This window comes from Danio rerio, chromosome 7 (assembly GCF_052040795.2).
Source record: "Danio rerio strain M-AB ecotype USA chromosome 7, GRCz13ab, whole genome shotgun sequence".
NCBI classification, from domain to species: Eukaryota; Metazoa; Chordata; class Actinopteri; order Cypriniformes; family Danionidae; genus Danio; species Danio rerio.
In genome coordinates, this window is record NC_141027.1 from 66,016,362 (window position 1) to 66,034,359 (window position 17,998).

Below are 17,998 nucleotides of genomic sequence, written 5' to 3' on the forward strand. Positions count from 1 at the left end.
CTTGTTTTGATCACCAGACATCTGCACATCATCTTACTTTTATCTAAACAGCATTTGTGTCATGTATGCAAATAAAAGGAGTCATGAGTTACAGTCATCTTTGGGGATTTTGTAAGAAATCAAAACTGTATTTCAACTATTTCACCCAGACCATCTGTTTCCACTTGTGTCACAAAGAAAACTTTGCTTATGTGAAATCAGTTTTATACTCGTCTTTTCCTAATGACAAAAGGTTTTCACCAATCGCAACCCTAACAGATGGTCTCAAAGTCAGATTTGCAAGACCAAATAAAGCTTAACGCCAGCACGAAATGAGAATCATTGATGGTAATGAGTGGCATATAATAATGCCCCCATGCAGCTCAGCACAAACACCCCACAGCCCATTGACAGAAATCGTGTAGCTTTAGCAGAACATGCTTCATTAGAGCTTGGATCACAGCAGCGAGGGAACAAATGAGGTGTCCAATCCTAAAATGTCAAGATAAGCAATTATGATACACGAAGGACTTCTACAGTAGATATTTTTTTACACACAGGTATTGAAATGCCTTGTAAAAAAAAAAAAAAAAAGAAGAAATAAGAAAGTGCTCTCAGTTCTTATTGATTTAGCTAAGTTTGTGAAAATGCACCGGATATTTTCAGATCTGAGACGAGGCTGTATATGTGTGCTACTTTTAAAAGTATGTATAGTCAAATTTAGATTATTATGCGATCTTATCTATGCACAAAAAAAAAAAAAAAAATGTTGCAGTGCATAATTTATGTGTGTTATAGTGTAAATGAATGTTCACACTTTCTTGTCTGCCAAACAAAAATAAACCATATGCAATCACAATGATGCAAATCATTACATGAATTAAGGGTTGGCAAAACCTGTAAATAAATAAATAAATAAATAAATAAATAAATAAAAAGATTAATGCAAATGTGTCACACAAGGGGGAAAGTGTGAATACTTGAGGAATATTTTATGTGAACAACTTGCTAATTTAGGTTAGGGCTGTAGTTTAAAGTGTTCATGATATGCTTGTAGTTTATTTAGATCAGTGGTCACCAGGGGCCTTATGTACAAACGCTGCATACGCACAAAAAACTTACGTTTGGATTTCCTAATGAAGAAATTAATGTGAGAATGTGCGTTGGTCCGCGTCAACTTTATGTCTGTCGTACGTGTATTTCTTGTGTGTTTTTTTTTTTTTTTTTTTTTTTTTTTCCATTGACGACTCCTAGAGGCAATTATGTCAAATTGCACACTACAAAGTATCGCACCAACACATGTGAAAAACATTCATTTATATCTGATGGGTGGCTTAAGGTCCAAGTGATTATACAAGAGAGAAGTTAAAGCCCTACAAATCTTTGGATGCCGACAATTTTGCTCTATGTGATCATGTGCAAGAAATAATGTTCCATGATTACCAGATTCAACACTATGTTGTGCTAAAACCCGAGGTTCTGCCAAGCCAAAGACAAGGAAAGAGGACGGAACTGTACAAGGCCTGGGTAATAATCATCAACAAGCAAAACAACTGCATTCTGATAGCGAACTACACCTCTTCGGCAGGGTATGTGAACTTACACATAGAGGTAAAGTTGGTTTTATATTTGCACATTCGGACATTTTCTTTAATAATATAATTTCATAAAAGTATTTTTTGCAAACTCTAAATAGTGAAATAATATTAGCAGCCAATGAATATTGAAGTACAACATTCACAGTGAAATAAACAGTGTTAATGTTGTTTTCAAGTCAAACTTGCAGGTTATTTCAGACCGAATATTCAAAGTGGTAAACAATAAAGGGAGTGTTTCACAAGTTGTCACTGAATGAATGTGTGAATATAAAACCAACTTTACCTTAATAACTTTCACTTTCACGTTTCGTTCTTTGAATTCAGTGTCTGCAGTTTAATTAACCATATGTAACTGCTTTTGCTGAAATTATTGCTGCAATCAAAAACGAGTAATGTTTATGATTCAGCATAGCGTAAATTTAACTGATATAACATGAGAACTGCAGAGCCAAGCATTTCTAATTAGGTCATCACTTCATTCAGCTAATTTTTAGCCAAAGACATCTGCAGTCGGCATTAAAGGAGTGTGGTGTACGTTAAAAGTTAAGTTTTCTATTTTCGATTTTGGCATCCCACCGCACAACACGACATGTTTGCTATTGCTGCCGGTCTTTTTTTTTTTTTTTTGCAACTAGGAAGCCGTATGACGTCATGTGTGCCATAGGTTGGTAATTCATCTATATATAAATAAAGAACATGGTTAGGCTTGTCTATATTTCACCCAACCCAGAAAAAAAAGTATGTTTTGCAAAAATAGAAGGATTTTTAACACAAACAAACATATAACCATTTTAAACAAAACCCAGATTTTGTTTAGCATTTCAGGTTCAGGCTTAGGCTCAAAAATTGTGTTTGCAAAAACTGCAGCAACATCATGTTATCTCGCAGTGACAGTTTCGGATTCTTTGGTGTTAAATGTAAAACAATTTCCAATGGCATGTTAATCTGCAAAAGCTCAGTGTGTGACCCAAAGCTAAAATGTGTTGGTCAGCATGAGTTACTCTTTAAAGTTAAAGTTTGCCCTGGATTGAATAGCTCACCTTACATTCCCTCACTCCCCTTACAGTGTAGTATATAAGTATTAAAGTAAAAAAAAAAAAAAAAAAAAAAAAAAAGAGCATAATTCAAGATTGGGATTGTTTGCACTCAAATCAAAGTATACTTGACTAAATAATACTCAAGGGTACAATAATGTCTAAGTCTAGTAATACTTAAAATGATAATTAATTATAGGTGGCATAGTGGCTCAGCAGTTAGCAAAGTTGCCTTACAGCAGGTAGGTCGCTGGTTCAAATCCCGGCTGGGCCAGTTTGCATTTCTGTGTGGAGTTTGCATGTTCTACCAATGTCCGCATGTTTCCCCACTTTGCAAATACCGCTATAAGTGAATTATGTAAACAAAATTAACCGTAGTGTATGAGTGTGGGTGTGAGTGAGTTTATAGGTGTTTCTTGGTACTGGATTGCAGCTGGAAGAGTATCTGCTGTGTAAAACATACTGTATGCCAGACAAGTTGGCAATTTGTTCCGCTGTGGTGACCTCTGAAATAGAAACTAAGCTAAAGGAAAATGAATGAATGACTGATAATGAATTATTCTATGTATGCATAAAGTACATAACTTGTTAAATTTAGTGTTTCTGATACTTCGGCTGATTGGTTGAGATGTGGTTCCTCTCCCTAAACTCCCAAAACGACAAATTTAGGTCACACTTTATTTTGATGGTCCGTTTGTTTAATTAAACTACATATCATCTACATGCCAACTAATTCTCATTAAATTATAAGTAGACTGTTAGGTTGGGGTTAGGGTTGGGTTAAGCATTAACGTAAGATGACATGAAGTTGCAAAGTTTCTTATAATCAGTTAATTGTCTGTTGAAGGAGCAGTGTCAAATTAAGCAGACAGTCTACTAATACTCAAATATACCATCAAAATAAAGTGTTACCCAAATTTACTAAGATGTTGCATCAGTGCAAACTATCCTTTTCACATGAAAACAGCACTGTTGGTATTTATTAAACATACATTTAATGAACATGCTGAATATGCTTTGGTATGAGTTTCCGTTCAGGCACAAATTTTAAGGAAGAGAAGAATTTAAATCTATGTATCTGATCTAATCGATTGCATGAAGGCCTTAGATTGTATTCAAAATACAGTGCTCAGCATAAATGAGTACATTTCATTTTGAAAATGAATACAATTTGAGCACAGTAAAACCCAATAAATGAAGAGAACTCAAAATAAACTGTGTAGTGCAAAACCCAATAAGTTAAGGTCACTAAAACCGTTTAAGGAAACCGATTGCAACAAACCATATGAGTAAAAAATAAAAATAAATAAATAAATAAATATGAGTACTGTGAACTTACTCCATTTAAGTTGAAGTAGTGAGGTATTTAATTAACTCATTACCTTCAACACTGAGTTTAAAACTCTTTTCAAATAAGTAGAATTAACTTTCAGTCAATTTTGAGTTAACTACACTCATTTAATTCGATAAAGTTAACTATTGTTTTACAGTGTGCCTGTCATGTGTATAACCGCATTCACTATCGGGAGGCACTATAATCACTCCCGTAGAAGAATACTGCTTTCTAGGGATGGGAAGATTAACCGATATGTATCGATACGCGGTCATGCGTGTGCACGATGCGAGTGCATCGGTTGAGCAGCAGAGGATGAATGAAATTTTGGAAGCAAATCGAGATACATCGGTTTTTGCGAGATGCATCGATTTTTCCGAGATACAGCTTATATTTTTAATATAGAATGTATTTTTTATTTATTAACAAGTGTTGTCAACCTGTTTTTGGCGCATAATTTAATCGACCTACATAAAGTAAGCCTTGGCAACGGATTTGCGGATGTGCACACACTACAACTCAGTGTATCAGGTGTGCGGATGAAGCTAGTGGAGCGCCCTCAGAAAGTGCGAGAAGCAAAACAAACATTTTATTCCCCACTGAGTTTTAAATCTAAAGTATGGCAAGCAACATTATGGATTTAAGGATGGACGACATGACAGGACAGATGCAATTTGCAAAATGTGCCGCGCATCTGTAAAATACGCGGGCAGTACGACTAATCTGAAATCTCACTTGAAGCGGCGCCACGGTGTTGTTGTGAAAGCATCTTCCAGTGTTTCTGCATCCCCGGCTTTCGCACTGCTTCAACCAGCTCCAAAAGTGGTGAGAAAAGCATTGAAAGTTTTTTTTTTTCCATGCGCAACAGTTCTGCTCGCTCTACGCCAATAACGAATGCTATTGCATTGTTCATCTGCAAAGATATTCAGCCTAGTGTCACGGAGAACGAAAGTTTTAAACACCTCCTCCTGTTAATTTTTATTTAATTATAATAATATTAATAATAATAATGATAAAAATAATTGGGTGTCACGGTGGCACAGTGGGTAGTTTGACCACCTCATAGCAAGAAGATTGCTGGTTTGTTATATTTTTATTAGCCTGTTGTTTACAGTGACAGTGATGTTTCAAAGCAGCATAACACTGCTAGTTCACAACCTTAAGTTTTGAATAATCAGTGGCAAAATATATCTTTGTAAAACTTGTTTTCATAGTTGAAAAGTTAAATCACAATTCTTGTTGTGCAATGCTAAATTTATTTATGTTGAAAGAGTGCAAATATATACATATTTTTTAATATATATTGCACTTATACATTCTGTTTAACTTGAAAATACTTAAATAATATGTGCTATATGTTCTAAAATGGCCCTCTACTGTAAACTGACACTCTGAGAGAAGAGCCAGTTTGTAAAAAAAAAAGTCTTGGTTTTGCTTGGTTTATAAATAATCAAACTCATTCAATGGCACAGCATCCTCTTTCACATCATCTCATAAACTTGATCTAATTAGTTAGTGCTGAAATATCGTATTGTATCGTGATATGGGTGTGAATCGTATCGTGTTGCATCGCAATATGTCACAAATGTATCGCTAATATATCGGATCGTATTCTTTGTATCGAGATGCGTATCGGATCGGCATTATAGCTTAGATGCCCAACCCTACTGCTTTCACAATTCAAAATAAATAAAGTAGCTCCGCTCCTTCCGCTTCGTGAGCAAACCAGCGGCTGTTTAGTGCGTGAAGTAGGGCTGGGCAGTTTGGCCTAAAATCAAAAGCTCGATTAGTTGAACATTTTAACTCAATTACAATTAATGAACAATTCTTTTTGCCCTCTCCGCACTATAAACACTCAACAATGCAACCAAGCTGACCAATCACAAAGCTTGCACTATGCGCCGTTGTGTCATTTAGTTGGATTTTTTGAGAGGTCAGTGTCAGTCATGGCAAGGGTTATGCAACCGCATGAAGGCTGCGCCAGACCATACGCTGTGCTTGACGCAGAAGTGTAAACAGAGCGAGGTCACATGACTCCACACGTGATGGAAAAAGTAATTTAAAAAATTGACCTGAAAAAACTATATTGATTATAATTTCTGAATGTTGTTTCCGATTACTTTCCCTAGCATGAAGTGTCCATCATTCCACACTTCATTGTACTGGTTAAATAAGTGCATCATCTAAGTAATTAAAGTGCACTTATTATTTTAGAGTTTTCACTGTGAATGCAATACTTGCACTATTTATACTACATAATGGCATAGAATAGTGCATAAGTATGCAATTTAGGACACACCTTGTAATTCAGTGGTTCCCCTTCGGTTGGGGAACTTCAGTGCCATGAATGGGAGGATTCGGATCAGAAGCCGCTTATCTGGAGAGTATTGAACGGGCCAATGAATGAAATTAATTGGCAGCGTAAGCTTGCGCAGGTGTGCGACATCTGCAATCATCTCAGCATATAAGCACACCTGAAGCCAGCAGACGCCATCCTTTTCGCTTCAGATCCTTTCTGAGTGAGTCGATGAGGGTTCCTCTTGCTGATCAGCACTTCAGAGCGAACGAGTGTGTCTCCCGGTCCAGAGTGGGTCTTCGCGGTGGCAGACGGTCGAGCTGGGTTACTCCCTTGCCTGCGGTTCTTTGGGTCCGGTCCTCCAGAGCGGTGCGTATAGTTGCAACTTTCCTAAAAGAGCAACACAGTCGTGCAGCACGTCCTTTTCAGGATGGCGCTCCGACTGTGCGTTTCTGGATGCGGGGGTTTCCTGTCTCCGGATGATGGACACGATCACTGCATTGCATGTTTGGGGGTCCAGCATGTTAATGCGGTGCTCGCGGGCGGTTCATGTCGTCATTGCGATGCCATGACCGTTGCACAGCTAAGATCGCGGCTAACTTTCGCAAGAGAGCGAGCCACCCCAGTTGCCTCCTGTTCTAAAAAAGCAGCGGGCGCTCGGGCAGATCTGAGGGTTTCAGCGGGAGCTAATCCGCCGCCCACGGGCTCGCGGACCTCTCGCTCCTCACGGCGCTCCATCCAAGCTTCGGGTGGTGAGAGTGATCCGTCTAACCAGATGGTAGCTCTCACACTCGCTGACACCGGAGATCAGATGTCCTCCGCGGCATCGGAGGGTGGGCTTTCACTGTCCGACGAAGATCCGGACCCGCTCGCCCCCTCCGGGCAGGTGAGCGCTGTCAAATCGGATCCTGAAGCGGACATGTTAGCCGTGCTTTCCCGGGCTGCTTCGGCCGTGGGGTTGGAGATGGTTTATCCCCCAGCTCCGCGGCCGGACCGACTAGATGGGTGCTACGTAGAGGACCAGAAGGCGAAGCCTTCGAAGCCTCTCGTCCCCTTCTTCCCGGAAGTGCACAGTAGGCTCACGCAGTCCTGGAGGGCACCTTTCTCTGCCCGTGCTGCGAGTGCCTCCGCCCTCACCGCCCTTGACGGCGGAGCTGCCAGGGGGTATGAGGCGATCCCGTCAGTGGAGCGCGCTATCGCGGTCAATCTTTGTCCGCGCGGCGCCTCTACGTGGCGGGGTTTGCCCCGCCTCCCGTCCAAAGCCTGTAGGTTGTCTGCCTCCCTCGGAGCCAGAGCTTATAAGGCTGCGGGCCAGGCTGCTTCTGCTTTGCACGCGATGGCCACCTACCAGCGCTACCAAGCGCAGGCGCTGGCCGAGCTGCACGAGGGCGGGTCCAACCCAAGCTTATTACATGAGCTGCGCACCGCGACCGACTATGCTCTTCGGACTACTAAGTCCGCCGCGTGTGCGCTGGGGAGGACGATGTCCACACTTGTGGTTCAGGAACGCCACCTCTGGCTAAACCTGGCCGATATGCGCGACGTTGACAAAGTTCGCTTTCTTGACTCGCCCATATCCCAGGCTGGCCTGTTCGGCGACACCGTCGGTGAATTCACCCAGGAATTCAAGGCGGTGAAAGAGCAGTCGGATGCGATGGGCAATGTCATCTATCGGCGTGGCCGTAAGCCCGCTCCGCCCGCCGAGCCATCCACCTCCGCTGTTCCTCGCCGAGGGCGCCCGCCAACGAGTGCTGCCCCGCCCCCGCCTGCGCCTCCGGCCAAGCGGGCGCGGCGTTCACCTCGAAAGCAGGCAGCCCCTCCTGCCCAGGGCGCCGTTAAGTCCGGTAAACGGACCGCGAAGCGTCCCTGAGACAGGCCATCCGGAGAAGAGGAAACTTGCTCTTTCCCCGCTGGAGGGCGGGGCCCCGATAACAACGGTACTTTTCAGTGCCACCAAAACATCAGTAAAAGAGCACTTTTTCCCTTCCCCGGATGTGACTGCACGAGTTCTGCCAGTCCGGGACGCGCTGCCTTCCGGCTCGCAGACTCTACGTGCTTCGCCAGTGGCTCACGAGCGCTGGGGGGACGGTCTCCCTTCCCTCAGCCCTCCAGCCCCCTCTCCGGAGTCAGGGTGCGGAGCCAGAGCGAATCGCTCTCCTCAAGCTTTTCCGCGGGACCCTCGTGCTTCCCGGATCAGCACACCCACTCCGCGCTGCCCCACCGCTGGTACGTCAGCGATTGTAGCGATGACTCCATTAGCGAGGGCTCTGCCTGCCTGGTTAGCGCGGGCCAGCCCCTCGCGGTGGCTCATACGCACAATCAGACTCGGTTACGCGATTCAGTTCGCGAAACGGCCCCCCAAGTTTACGGGCGTGTATTTCTCCAGGGTCAACCCCCTGTCCGCCCCTGTCTTGCGAGAGGAGATTGCTGCCCTCCTGGCGAAGGGTGCAATCGAGCCGGTTCCTCCAGCCGAGATGGAGAGTGGGTTTTACAGCCCATACTTCATCGTACCCAAAAAGAGCGGTGGGTCACGGCCAATCCTAGATCTGCGCGTTTTGAACCGCTGTCTGCACAAGCTGCCGTTCAGAATGCTCACGCAGAGGCGCATTCTCCAATGCGTTCGTCCTCGGGATTGGTTTGCAGCCATAGACCTGAAGGACGCGTATTTCCATGTCTCCATTCTTCCACGCCACCGCCAATTTCTGCGGTTTGCGTTCGAGGGTCGAGCGTGGCAGTACAAGGTCCTCCCCTTCGGGCTCTCTCTGTCTCCGCGGGTCTTCACCAAACTCGCGGAGGGTGCCCTAGCGCCCCTTCGGCTCGCGGGCATTCGCATACTCAATTATCTCGACGACTGGCTGATTTTAGCCCACTCGCGGGAGCAATTGATTATGCACAGGGACGAGGTGCTTCGGCATCTCCGCCTACTGGGGCTTCAGGTCAACCGAGAAAAGAGCAAACTCGCCCCCGTGCAGAGGATTTCTTTTCTCGGGATGGAGCTGGACTCGATCACCATGGTAGCGCACCTCTCCGAGGAACGCGCTCGCCTGTTGCTGAACTGTCTGAGGGAGCTCGACAGCAAACTAGTGGTCCCACTGAAGTTCTTTCAGAGGCTCCTGGGGCATATGGCATCCGCAGCCGCCGTCACGCCGCTCGGGTTGCTCCATATGAGACCACTTCAGCACTGGCTTCACGATCGGGTCCCCAGACGCGCATGGCACGCGGGCACACACCGGGTCTCGGTTACTGCGCTGTGTCGCCGCGCCCTCAGCCCTTGGAACGACCCCTCGTTCCTACAGGCCGGTGTGCCTCTAGGACAGGCGTCCAGCCATGTTGTTGTTTCAACAGACGCTTCCAACACGGGTTGGGGGGCCGTGTGTCGCGGGCATGCGGCTGCGGGCCTCTGGAAGGGTGCCCAGCTGCATTGGCATATCAATCGCCTAGAGCTGTTGGCAGTGTTCCTCGCTCTCCACCGCTTTTTACCGGTGCTGGAGCGGCAACACGTGCTGGTCAGGACGGACAGTACGGCGGCGGCGGCGTATATCAACCGCATGGGGGGTATGCGCTCTCGCCGCATGTCTCAGCTCGCTCGCCGTCTGCTCCTCTGGAGTCACCCGCGGCTGAAATCGCTGCGCGCCATTCACGTCCCAGGCACGCTCAATCGTGCAGCCGATGCGCTCTCACGACAGCTGTTACGCCCTGGAGAATGGAGACTCCACCCCGAGTCTGTTCAGCTGATATGGGCGCGATTCGGGGAGGCCCAGATCGATCTGTTTGCTTCCCCCGAGAACGCTCACTGCCAGTTGTTTTTTTCCCTGACCGAGGGCTCTCTCGGCACGGATGCACTGGCCCACAGCTGGCCTCGGGGCATGCGCAAGTATGCGTTTCCCCCAGTGAGCCTGCTCGCGCAGTTTCTGTGCAAGGTCAGGGAGGACGAGGAACAGGTTCTGCTAGTTGCGCCCCTTTGGCCCAACCGGACCTGGATATCAGAGCTCTCACTCCTCGCGACGGCCCTCCCCTGGCGGATCCCTTTGAGAGAGGACCTACTCTCTCAGGGACAGGGCACCATCTGGCACCCTCGCCCCAATCTTTGGAACCTCCACGTGTGGTCCCTAGACGCGAGGAAGACTTAGGTAACCTACCGACTGCGGTGGTTAATACCATCACTCAGGCTAGAGCCCCCTCCACGAGGCGCGCCTACGCCCTGAAGTGGAGTCTATTCACTGAATGGTGCGTCTCTCGCAGAGAAGACCCCCGAAATTGCCAGATTAGTGTTGTGCTCTCTTTCCTTCAAGAGAAGTTGGACAGCAGGCTGTCGCCCTCCACTCTCAAGGTTTACGTGGCCGCCATCTCCGCTTATCATAGCGCGGTAGCTGGCGGCACCGTGGGAAAGCATAACCTGGTCATCCAGTTCCTTAGGGGTGCTAGGCGAATTAATCCATCTCGCCCCCCTCTCATGCCCTCTTGGGATCTCGCCCTCGTTCTCACGAGTCTGCGATCCGATCCCTTTGAGCCACTCGAATCAGTATCTCTAAGATTTCTGTCCCTGAAGACAGCTCTGCTGGTTGCGTTGGCCTCCATCAAGAGGGTCGGGGACCTGGAGGCATTTTCGGTCAGTGACTCGTGCCTGGAATTCGGGCCGGATTACTCTCACGTTATCCTGAGACCCCGCCCCGGTTATGTGCCCAAGGTTCCTACCACCCCCTTTAGAGATCAGGTAGTGAACCTGCAAGCGCTGCCCCCGGAGGAGGCAGACCCAGCCCTTTCTTTACTTTGTCCAGTTCGCGCTCTGCGCATTATGTGGACCGTACTCAGAATTTTAGATCATCTGAGCAGCTCTTTGTCTGTTATGGCGGTCGGCAGCAGGGAAGTGCCGTATCGAAACAAAGATTATCCCACTGGATTGTGGATGCCATTTCACTCGCTTATTCGAGTCGAGGTCAGCCGTGTCCCCCGGGAGTACGTGCACACTCCACTCGGAGCGTTGCATCCTCTTGGGCGCATGCACGCGGCGCCTCTCTAACAGACATCTGTAGAGCTGCGGGCTGGGCGACACCCAACACATTTGCAAGGTTTTACAATCTGCGAGTGGAGCCGGTTTCCTCAAGGGTATTAGGTAACCCTTTGGTGATTGAGGAGACAACTCGGTAGGGTGTTGAAACACGCTTGCTGCGCCATTCTCCCTAACACGGAGGTACGTGCGCCTTTTTTATCTGTCAGTAAAGTTCCCCGTCAGGTGAGCCCTGCAGATTCCTCCGTGGCCCCCAGCACTGACTCAGCGGAGGAGTCACTTGCTGGCCCACTACGTTGTAGGTCTGCCCGCTGGTCAGCCCGCGTTTTGGGTATAGGTGCCTGCTATGCGTGATCCCCACTAGGCGATCCCATATGCTTATTCCGCCACGGTTAAGTCCCCCCCCTGGGCGGACCCGTGTCTTCCCTCTCCGCTAACCACTCTTTGCTATGCGTACTCCCCCTTTTTAGGGCTAGTCCATAGGTAAATTCTGCCATCTATCCCCCCCTTGGGTAACGGATGGCCTCCGCAGCGTCCTCCCTATCGGGATTGCACGCTTCCCAACGTACTGTCGTATTTCCTAGAATTATCTAGATGCTCACGACTTCCCAAAAAATATATCTAAATCCGTAAAACTTCTGTTGAAGTAGGATAAATTAGGGCCAGGGACACGTTGGAGGACCGCGCCCCCCATGATGTGGGTGCGTCACGCTTGCTTGACTATCTCCTCATCGGGGGTGTTGGTAAGGTGCAGTCATTATGGCGCTTTCCATATTCTCCCATTCATGGCACTGAAGTTCCCCAACCGAAGGGGAACGTTCGAGGTTACAGAAGTAACCCTTCGTTCCCCGAGGAGGGGAACGGAAGTGCCATATTCCGTCGCCATAATGACTGTCCCTTAGCTGTTTGAAAGTCTCTTCAGCTTAAAAGGATGGCGTCTGCTGGCTTCAGGTGTGCTTATATGCTGAGATGATTGCAGATGTCGCACACCTGCGCAAGCTTACGCTGCCAATTAATTTCATTCATTGGCCCGTTCAATACTCTCCAGATAAGCGGCTTCTGATCCGAATCCTCCCATTCATGGCACTTCCGTTCCCCTCCTCGGGGAACGAAGGGTTACTTCTGTAACCTCGAACGTTCTCAACCACATTCCTGGAGGACCACTAGCACTGCACATGTTCCATGTCTCATTAACCAAAAACACCAGTTTTAGACCATAAGGCAGTGCTTGAAAGTCACTTTTCTAATCAACCTTTCGCTAAGCCCCGCCCTCCTTAGTTACTGTTGTTAGGTCTGTCAAGCTTTCGTGCCTGGCTCATCTATTACAATATGCATGATCTGGTGTCAGACATTGCCAGGGATATAGCTAGTAAATTTTGGCAAACAGGTGAAATATCCGAGAATGACAGACAAAAAAAAAAAAAAGAGACTGCAGTATGCATTACAGGGGTATATTCACAACATAATACGCAACCGATTAGAAAATAAATTGAAGCTAGGTTAGCCTAGCCGTCTCATACGCTGACCATCCAATAGGTTAGTTCATGCACAGCAGGAGAGGTGAAATTTTAAAATAATCTAATAACAAATTCAACCATTTATTCATTCATTTATTCATTCGTTTTCTTTTCGCCTTAGTCCCTATATTAATCTAGGGTCGCCACAGCAGAATGAACCACCAACTTATCCAGCATATGTTTTACACAGCGGATGCACTTCCAGCTGCAAACCATCACTGGGAAACCACCACACACTCTCATTCACACACATACACAAAAGACAATTTTAGCTTACCCAATTCACCTATACCGCATGTCTTTGGAATTGTGTAGAAAACCCACACGAACGTGGGGAGAACATGCAAACTCCACACAGAAATGCTAAATGACACAGCCGAGGCTCGAACCAGTGACCTTCTTGCTTTGAGACGACAGCACTACCTACTGTGCCACCGTGTCATCAATTTAACAACGATTTCCCTTTATTTCGCCAAAAAGCCTGATAGACTATTGTTGTGCAAGGAAATATAGCTTTACTAACCGACAAGGAACCACGCATGGGCAGTGCTTCTACTACAGTCATTCATAGAAAGAACAGCCAAAAAGAGAAAATGTATGGATTTGTGTCGAATATTAGGATCATTGACCCATAACAATGTACAGTACCTATAACTGTTCGTATGTTTGTGTGCTTTTTATACCGTTTCTTTTCAAATTTGCAGTTAAGAGGAAAAATAAATAAATACATTGAGTTTCAAATCAGCATATAAATAGCAGAAGTGAACAAAGACAGTTTCCCTACCACAAATATTAATCAGACATCAAATATAAAAGTAGACACTAACCTGCTATAATGTCGTCACCAATGACTAAATCTCCAAAGGATGGGACAAAAAAAATACATCAGTGAATTGTACTTTAGCTCTGACATGGACATGAGCGTTATACATGACTGAAAAACAGCTGCGGGTAAAAGTATGTTGATTGCAATTGCTCAGATTGCGATCACTTCTCAGTTTTGTTCTGTTGATATGTAAAGTCAAATAGTCGTAGCTTGAAACTATGAAAAACTGAAAATATGATTGCTATTGCTAATATCAAGCGAGGGGGGGGGGAAAGATAGCTGGGAAACATAAACATAAACTGCTTTGTATCTTTGTAGGTAACACAGTTTAGATCTTTTTAGGGTAAGAGGTGTGTGAGATATTGCCATCTGTCACTGAATGTGTCAGGAATATCGAAAACAAAACCAACTTAACTCTGCTCTTTTTGCGCTTCTCGCACAGCTTGATCCACACTGGAATTTTTCCCCTTGGGTTTTAGGTTTTGAAAAGGAAAAAACAATTCACCATCTCATCCAAACTTTTAGGATACCGGGTATCAGATTTGCACAATGCATATGCACAACAGTTTGGCTTTTTTCCCTCGCTCTAAAGCTTGACAGACCTCCTGCGCATAGTTTTGGTTGCTAAGCCACGATTGGTGTATGGCGGTTTTTGGGTGTGGCTTAGCAAAAGGTCAATTGACTAATATTATTTAAAATATCCCTGCTGAAAAATCCAGCTTAAACCAGCCTAGGGTAGTTGGCTGGTTTTAGCTGGTTGACCAGGCTGGTTAGGCTGGAAAATGACCAGTTAAATCCAGCTAAAACCAACTTGACCAGCCTGGTTTAAGCTGGACATAGCTAGTTTTGGCTGGGCTCCCAGCCTGGCTAGGCAGGTCAAGCTGGTTTTAGCTGGTCATCTTCCAGCCTGACCAGCTAAGACCGGGCTGGAAATGGCTGGAAACCATCCTGGAAATGACCAAAACCCCTCTAACACCAGCCTGGTCGACCAGCTTAAACCAGCCAACCAGCCTAGGCTGGTTTGAGCTGGATTTTTCAGTAGGGATATACCTTATATTTGTTTGCAACATTACATTCAGGGCTGTTTAACTGATATAAAAACTTATATAGATGTAATACAGAACTTTTTTTTTTTCTTTTCTTGAAATGGTTGAGTCTCAGAGAGAGCTGTCAGTCGACAGATGCCTGTATGTGTAAGAGACTGACAGGCAGTTAAAAAAGAAGACATGAGTGGGTCAGTGAGAAGGTCTGCAATCTCAGTCTTTTCACCCGCCGTGTGTTTGTGTGAGACTGTGATTTTAAGAAACAGAGAGACAAAGGCTGGCATAAGGTGGTGTGTGTGTGTCGGTGTGTGTATGTGTGCCCTTGCACTCTTATGTGCTAAAGGGGCTAGTGTGTTTTCCCCCATGCCATGTTAGAAAGTGTGTGCAAGAGAGGGGAAGGGAAAGATTTGAGGTAGTATTTTACACCTTACGACATTTTGACAGGGCGAGTGCTCACTCTGTGGAGTGGGTTGTGAGGAGTGGGGCCTTTTTTTTTGAAGTTTCACACCTGTGAAAGAGAGAAAGAGAGAGAGAAATCGGAGGCGCGGGGAATAGAATCATCTCCAGGCCCTTCTCAACATCTTTGCACATTCTCCTCGCTCGCTCTCCTTCGCTTTCTGACAGTTGACTCAGACTGAGAGAGAGAAATCTCCCCCCTGTGGTTCTCCACAAAAAATACAAAGATATGTACTGTCACACACAGCACACTTTTTTTCTCTCTCTCACACTCAGGCTTTTTCACGCACAGATACTTTCTTTTCAGGGTATTATACGCTCTTTTTCTCTCAAACACCCATTATCTCCTCATTTCTCGTCTTCACGCAAATATTTACCCTCTAACACACACGCAAACAACAGTTTAGCACTTTTGCAGAAGTTGCAAGTGGCAGTCTGATGTCACAGCACTGCACACGCTGAACTGAGAAAATGACCAAATAGATGTGGAGAAATTATGTTAAACCTGACATTTGCATTATGTTTATTCTAATAAAAATAATAAGTTACTTATTCATTTAATAATCAATTGATTGATTAAGAATCATATTTGATAGATCATGTTTAATGAGGCTCATATTGTGACATCGGCCCAATTTATGTGAAGTAATGCTGTGTTTCTCTCTCTGTGAATCCACCCAGCAGGCACACAACGTCATAAGACATTAATATTAGGATAGATTTGAGTCATGATGTCAGGTGACCAAAATTTAATGTCTAGCCAGCATCTAAGGACAATGTTAGTTTGATGTCCAATAACAATGTCAAATGACGTTGATATTTGGTTGATTTTAGGTTGTTTTGGAAAGTGACCAAAATCCAACTTTAAGCCGACAGATTGTAAATGACACCACATTAATCAGCCTTATTCAGAAAGGTGACAAGTCTGCTTACAGACAGGAGGTTAAGGAGCTGGGTGTCTGGTGCAGTCACAACAACCTGGAGCTGGACAGTCTCAAAAAAGTGGAGCATTGCGGCAGCAGTGGAGTCATTCAGGTTTCTAGGCACCAACATCTGCCAGGACCTGTAGTTGTGAGTAGGACACTCACATTGACTCCATTGTAAAAAGAAAAAAAAATAAATAAATAAAAAAACGCTCAACAAAGACTGTACTTTCTTTATCAGCTGAGGAAGTTCAACCTTGCAAAGAAGCTGCTGAAACAGTTCTACACCTCCTTGGTTTAGCTCACCAAATCCGACCTACGAAGACTACATCAAATAGTTCGGACTGCTGAGTGAATCACTAGTACAAAACCTCCATACTCTCCAAGAACTGTACTTATCCAGAGCAAGCCGAAGGGCTGCCAAAATCACTCTGGACCCCTCACACCCAGCACACTGCCTCTTTGAACCTTTACATTCTGTTGGATATTACAGAGACCTGTGCACCAGAACAGCCCGACACAGAAACAGTTTCTTCCCTTAGGCAGACCATCTCATGAACACCTTATGATAGTAATTGTGAAACAAACATCACTACTTGGTATACACTTTTTAAACACATATACTCACTCTGTAGCACGCTGTCGTGAAAACAAATTTCTCCATGTGTGAACATACCTGGCAATAAAGCTCTTTTTGATTCTGAACATCTTAGACCAACATCATATTCACATCAAATACTGAAATTTATTTGTCAGGTATGGCGACCAAAATCCAACATCTGATAGACCATAGTGGTAATGCCTATGTCACGCTGTAGCATGATTAGACATTGATATTTGGTTGATTTTAAGTTGGACGTTGAGTTCCGACCATTTTAACAAAATCAATTCCGAACAAAATGCAACGTCCCAAAACACTGGGATACAACATCAATCTGATTTCATGTTGACGTCCTGGGCAATGTAATGTACATTGAGGTCTGATGAAGCATTTGATTTGAAACTTCTATTAACCAATCATTAAAAAACAAAAGGTTTTTTATTTATAATTTGGAAATGGGTATGAATGAAATTTAAATATACTCCATTGGCCATGTTGATACATTAATTTAACCAACCAGCATCCATTGTGTCACTGCCCTTCCATCTTCTCATATAGCCTAATGGGACAGTGAAGTGTCCATTGGCTTGCATACTATTTTTAACTTGATATATTCTTGGAAGGGACGCAATTTAAGATGTAGCTGAGTCATACCTGAGACACATTGAAATGTGCAGTGTGCAGTCAGTTCTTCAGGAACAGTAAAACTCAAACATGTACTGTAAAGTATCTCATAAACTTGCATAAACTAATTTTAAAAGTTTAAAAATGAAACAGTATTTCATTGGGGTCAACATAATGACTATTTAAATTAGAATTTAACTTAACAATAAATATTAACATTATTAATAAATTGCTTAAAATCTGTTAAATCGTAACTGCAATTCAACTCTTTTGGTTTTAACCTTTAGTTCGCAGGAGTAGTAGTACTGAGCAAAGTGTACTAGCATGAAGACTTTGTGCTGAAGTGTGAAGTCTTCATAGTTTCTGCAACCTCTTCAGTACAATGGTGACCTGAAAACTCAATAAGAGTGAATCATCAGAGCACAAGAACAAAAACTGAACTCAATTGAATTCAAGTCAAAAATAGAACACAAAGAAGTTTCTCAAATGTTTGCAAATAATATTGATTATTAGATTATCAGACATATTTACATGAGCAAATCCCTCCAAAGTTCTGTGATAAAGGTACTAAATGTTGCTTTTTTTACACTCTTTCTGCGCACATTTAATCTTTTAGTTTCCTTTGTTTGAATGAGCAAAACAGATTACTGCTATATACAGTTGACATCTGCACCCCCCCCCCCCCCCACGTCTAATAACTAATTTATTTTATCTTTGCCATGATGACAGTAAATAATATTTTACTTGATATTTTTCAGAA

General features: G+C 44.6%; 1 protein-coding gene and 1 long non-coding RNA gene across 3 annotated transcripts in view; one reads left to right on the plus strand and one right to left on the minus strand.

Moving 5' to 3' along the window:
* LOC147843244 (uncharacterized) overlaps nt 1–12,072 on the plus strand; it is a 1,033,179-nt gene extending 1,021,107 nt beyond the window's left edge. Inside the window, exon 2 of one of the 2 annotated variants that reach the window (XM_087262031.1) lies at nt 6,256–12,072. In XM_087262031.1, the coding sequence (XP_087118157.1) occupies nt 7,890–10,370 (2,481 nt within the window). In that variant the 5' untranslated portion in view covers nt 6,256–7,889 and the 3' untranslated portion in view covers nt 10,371–12,072. The remainder of the gene's footprint in view (nt 1–6,255) is intronic. The other variant, XM_087262032.2, reaches the window with a different exon arrangement.
* The window catches only part of LOC147843249 (uncharacterized), a 650,118-nt gene that overhangs the window by 16,890 nt on the left and 615,230 nt on the right, over nt 1–17,998 (minus strand). The gene's annotated exons all lie outside the window — the stretch shown is intronic.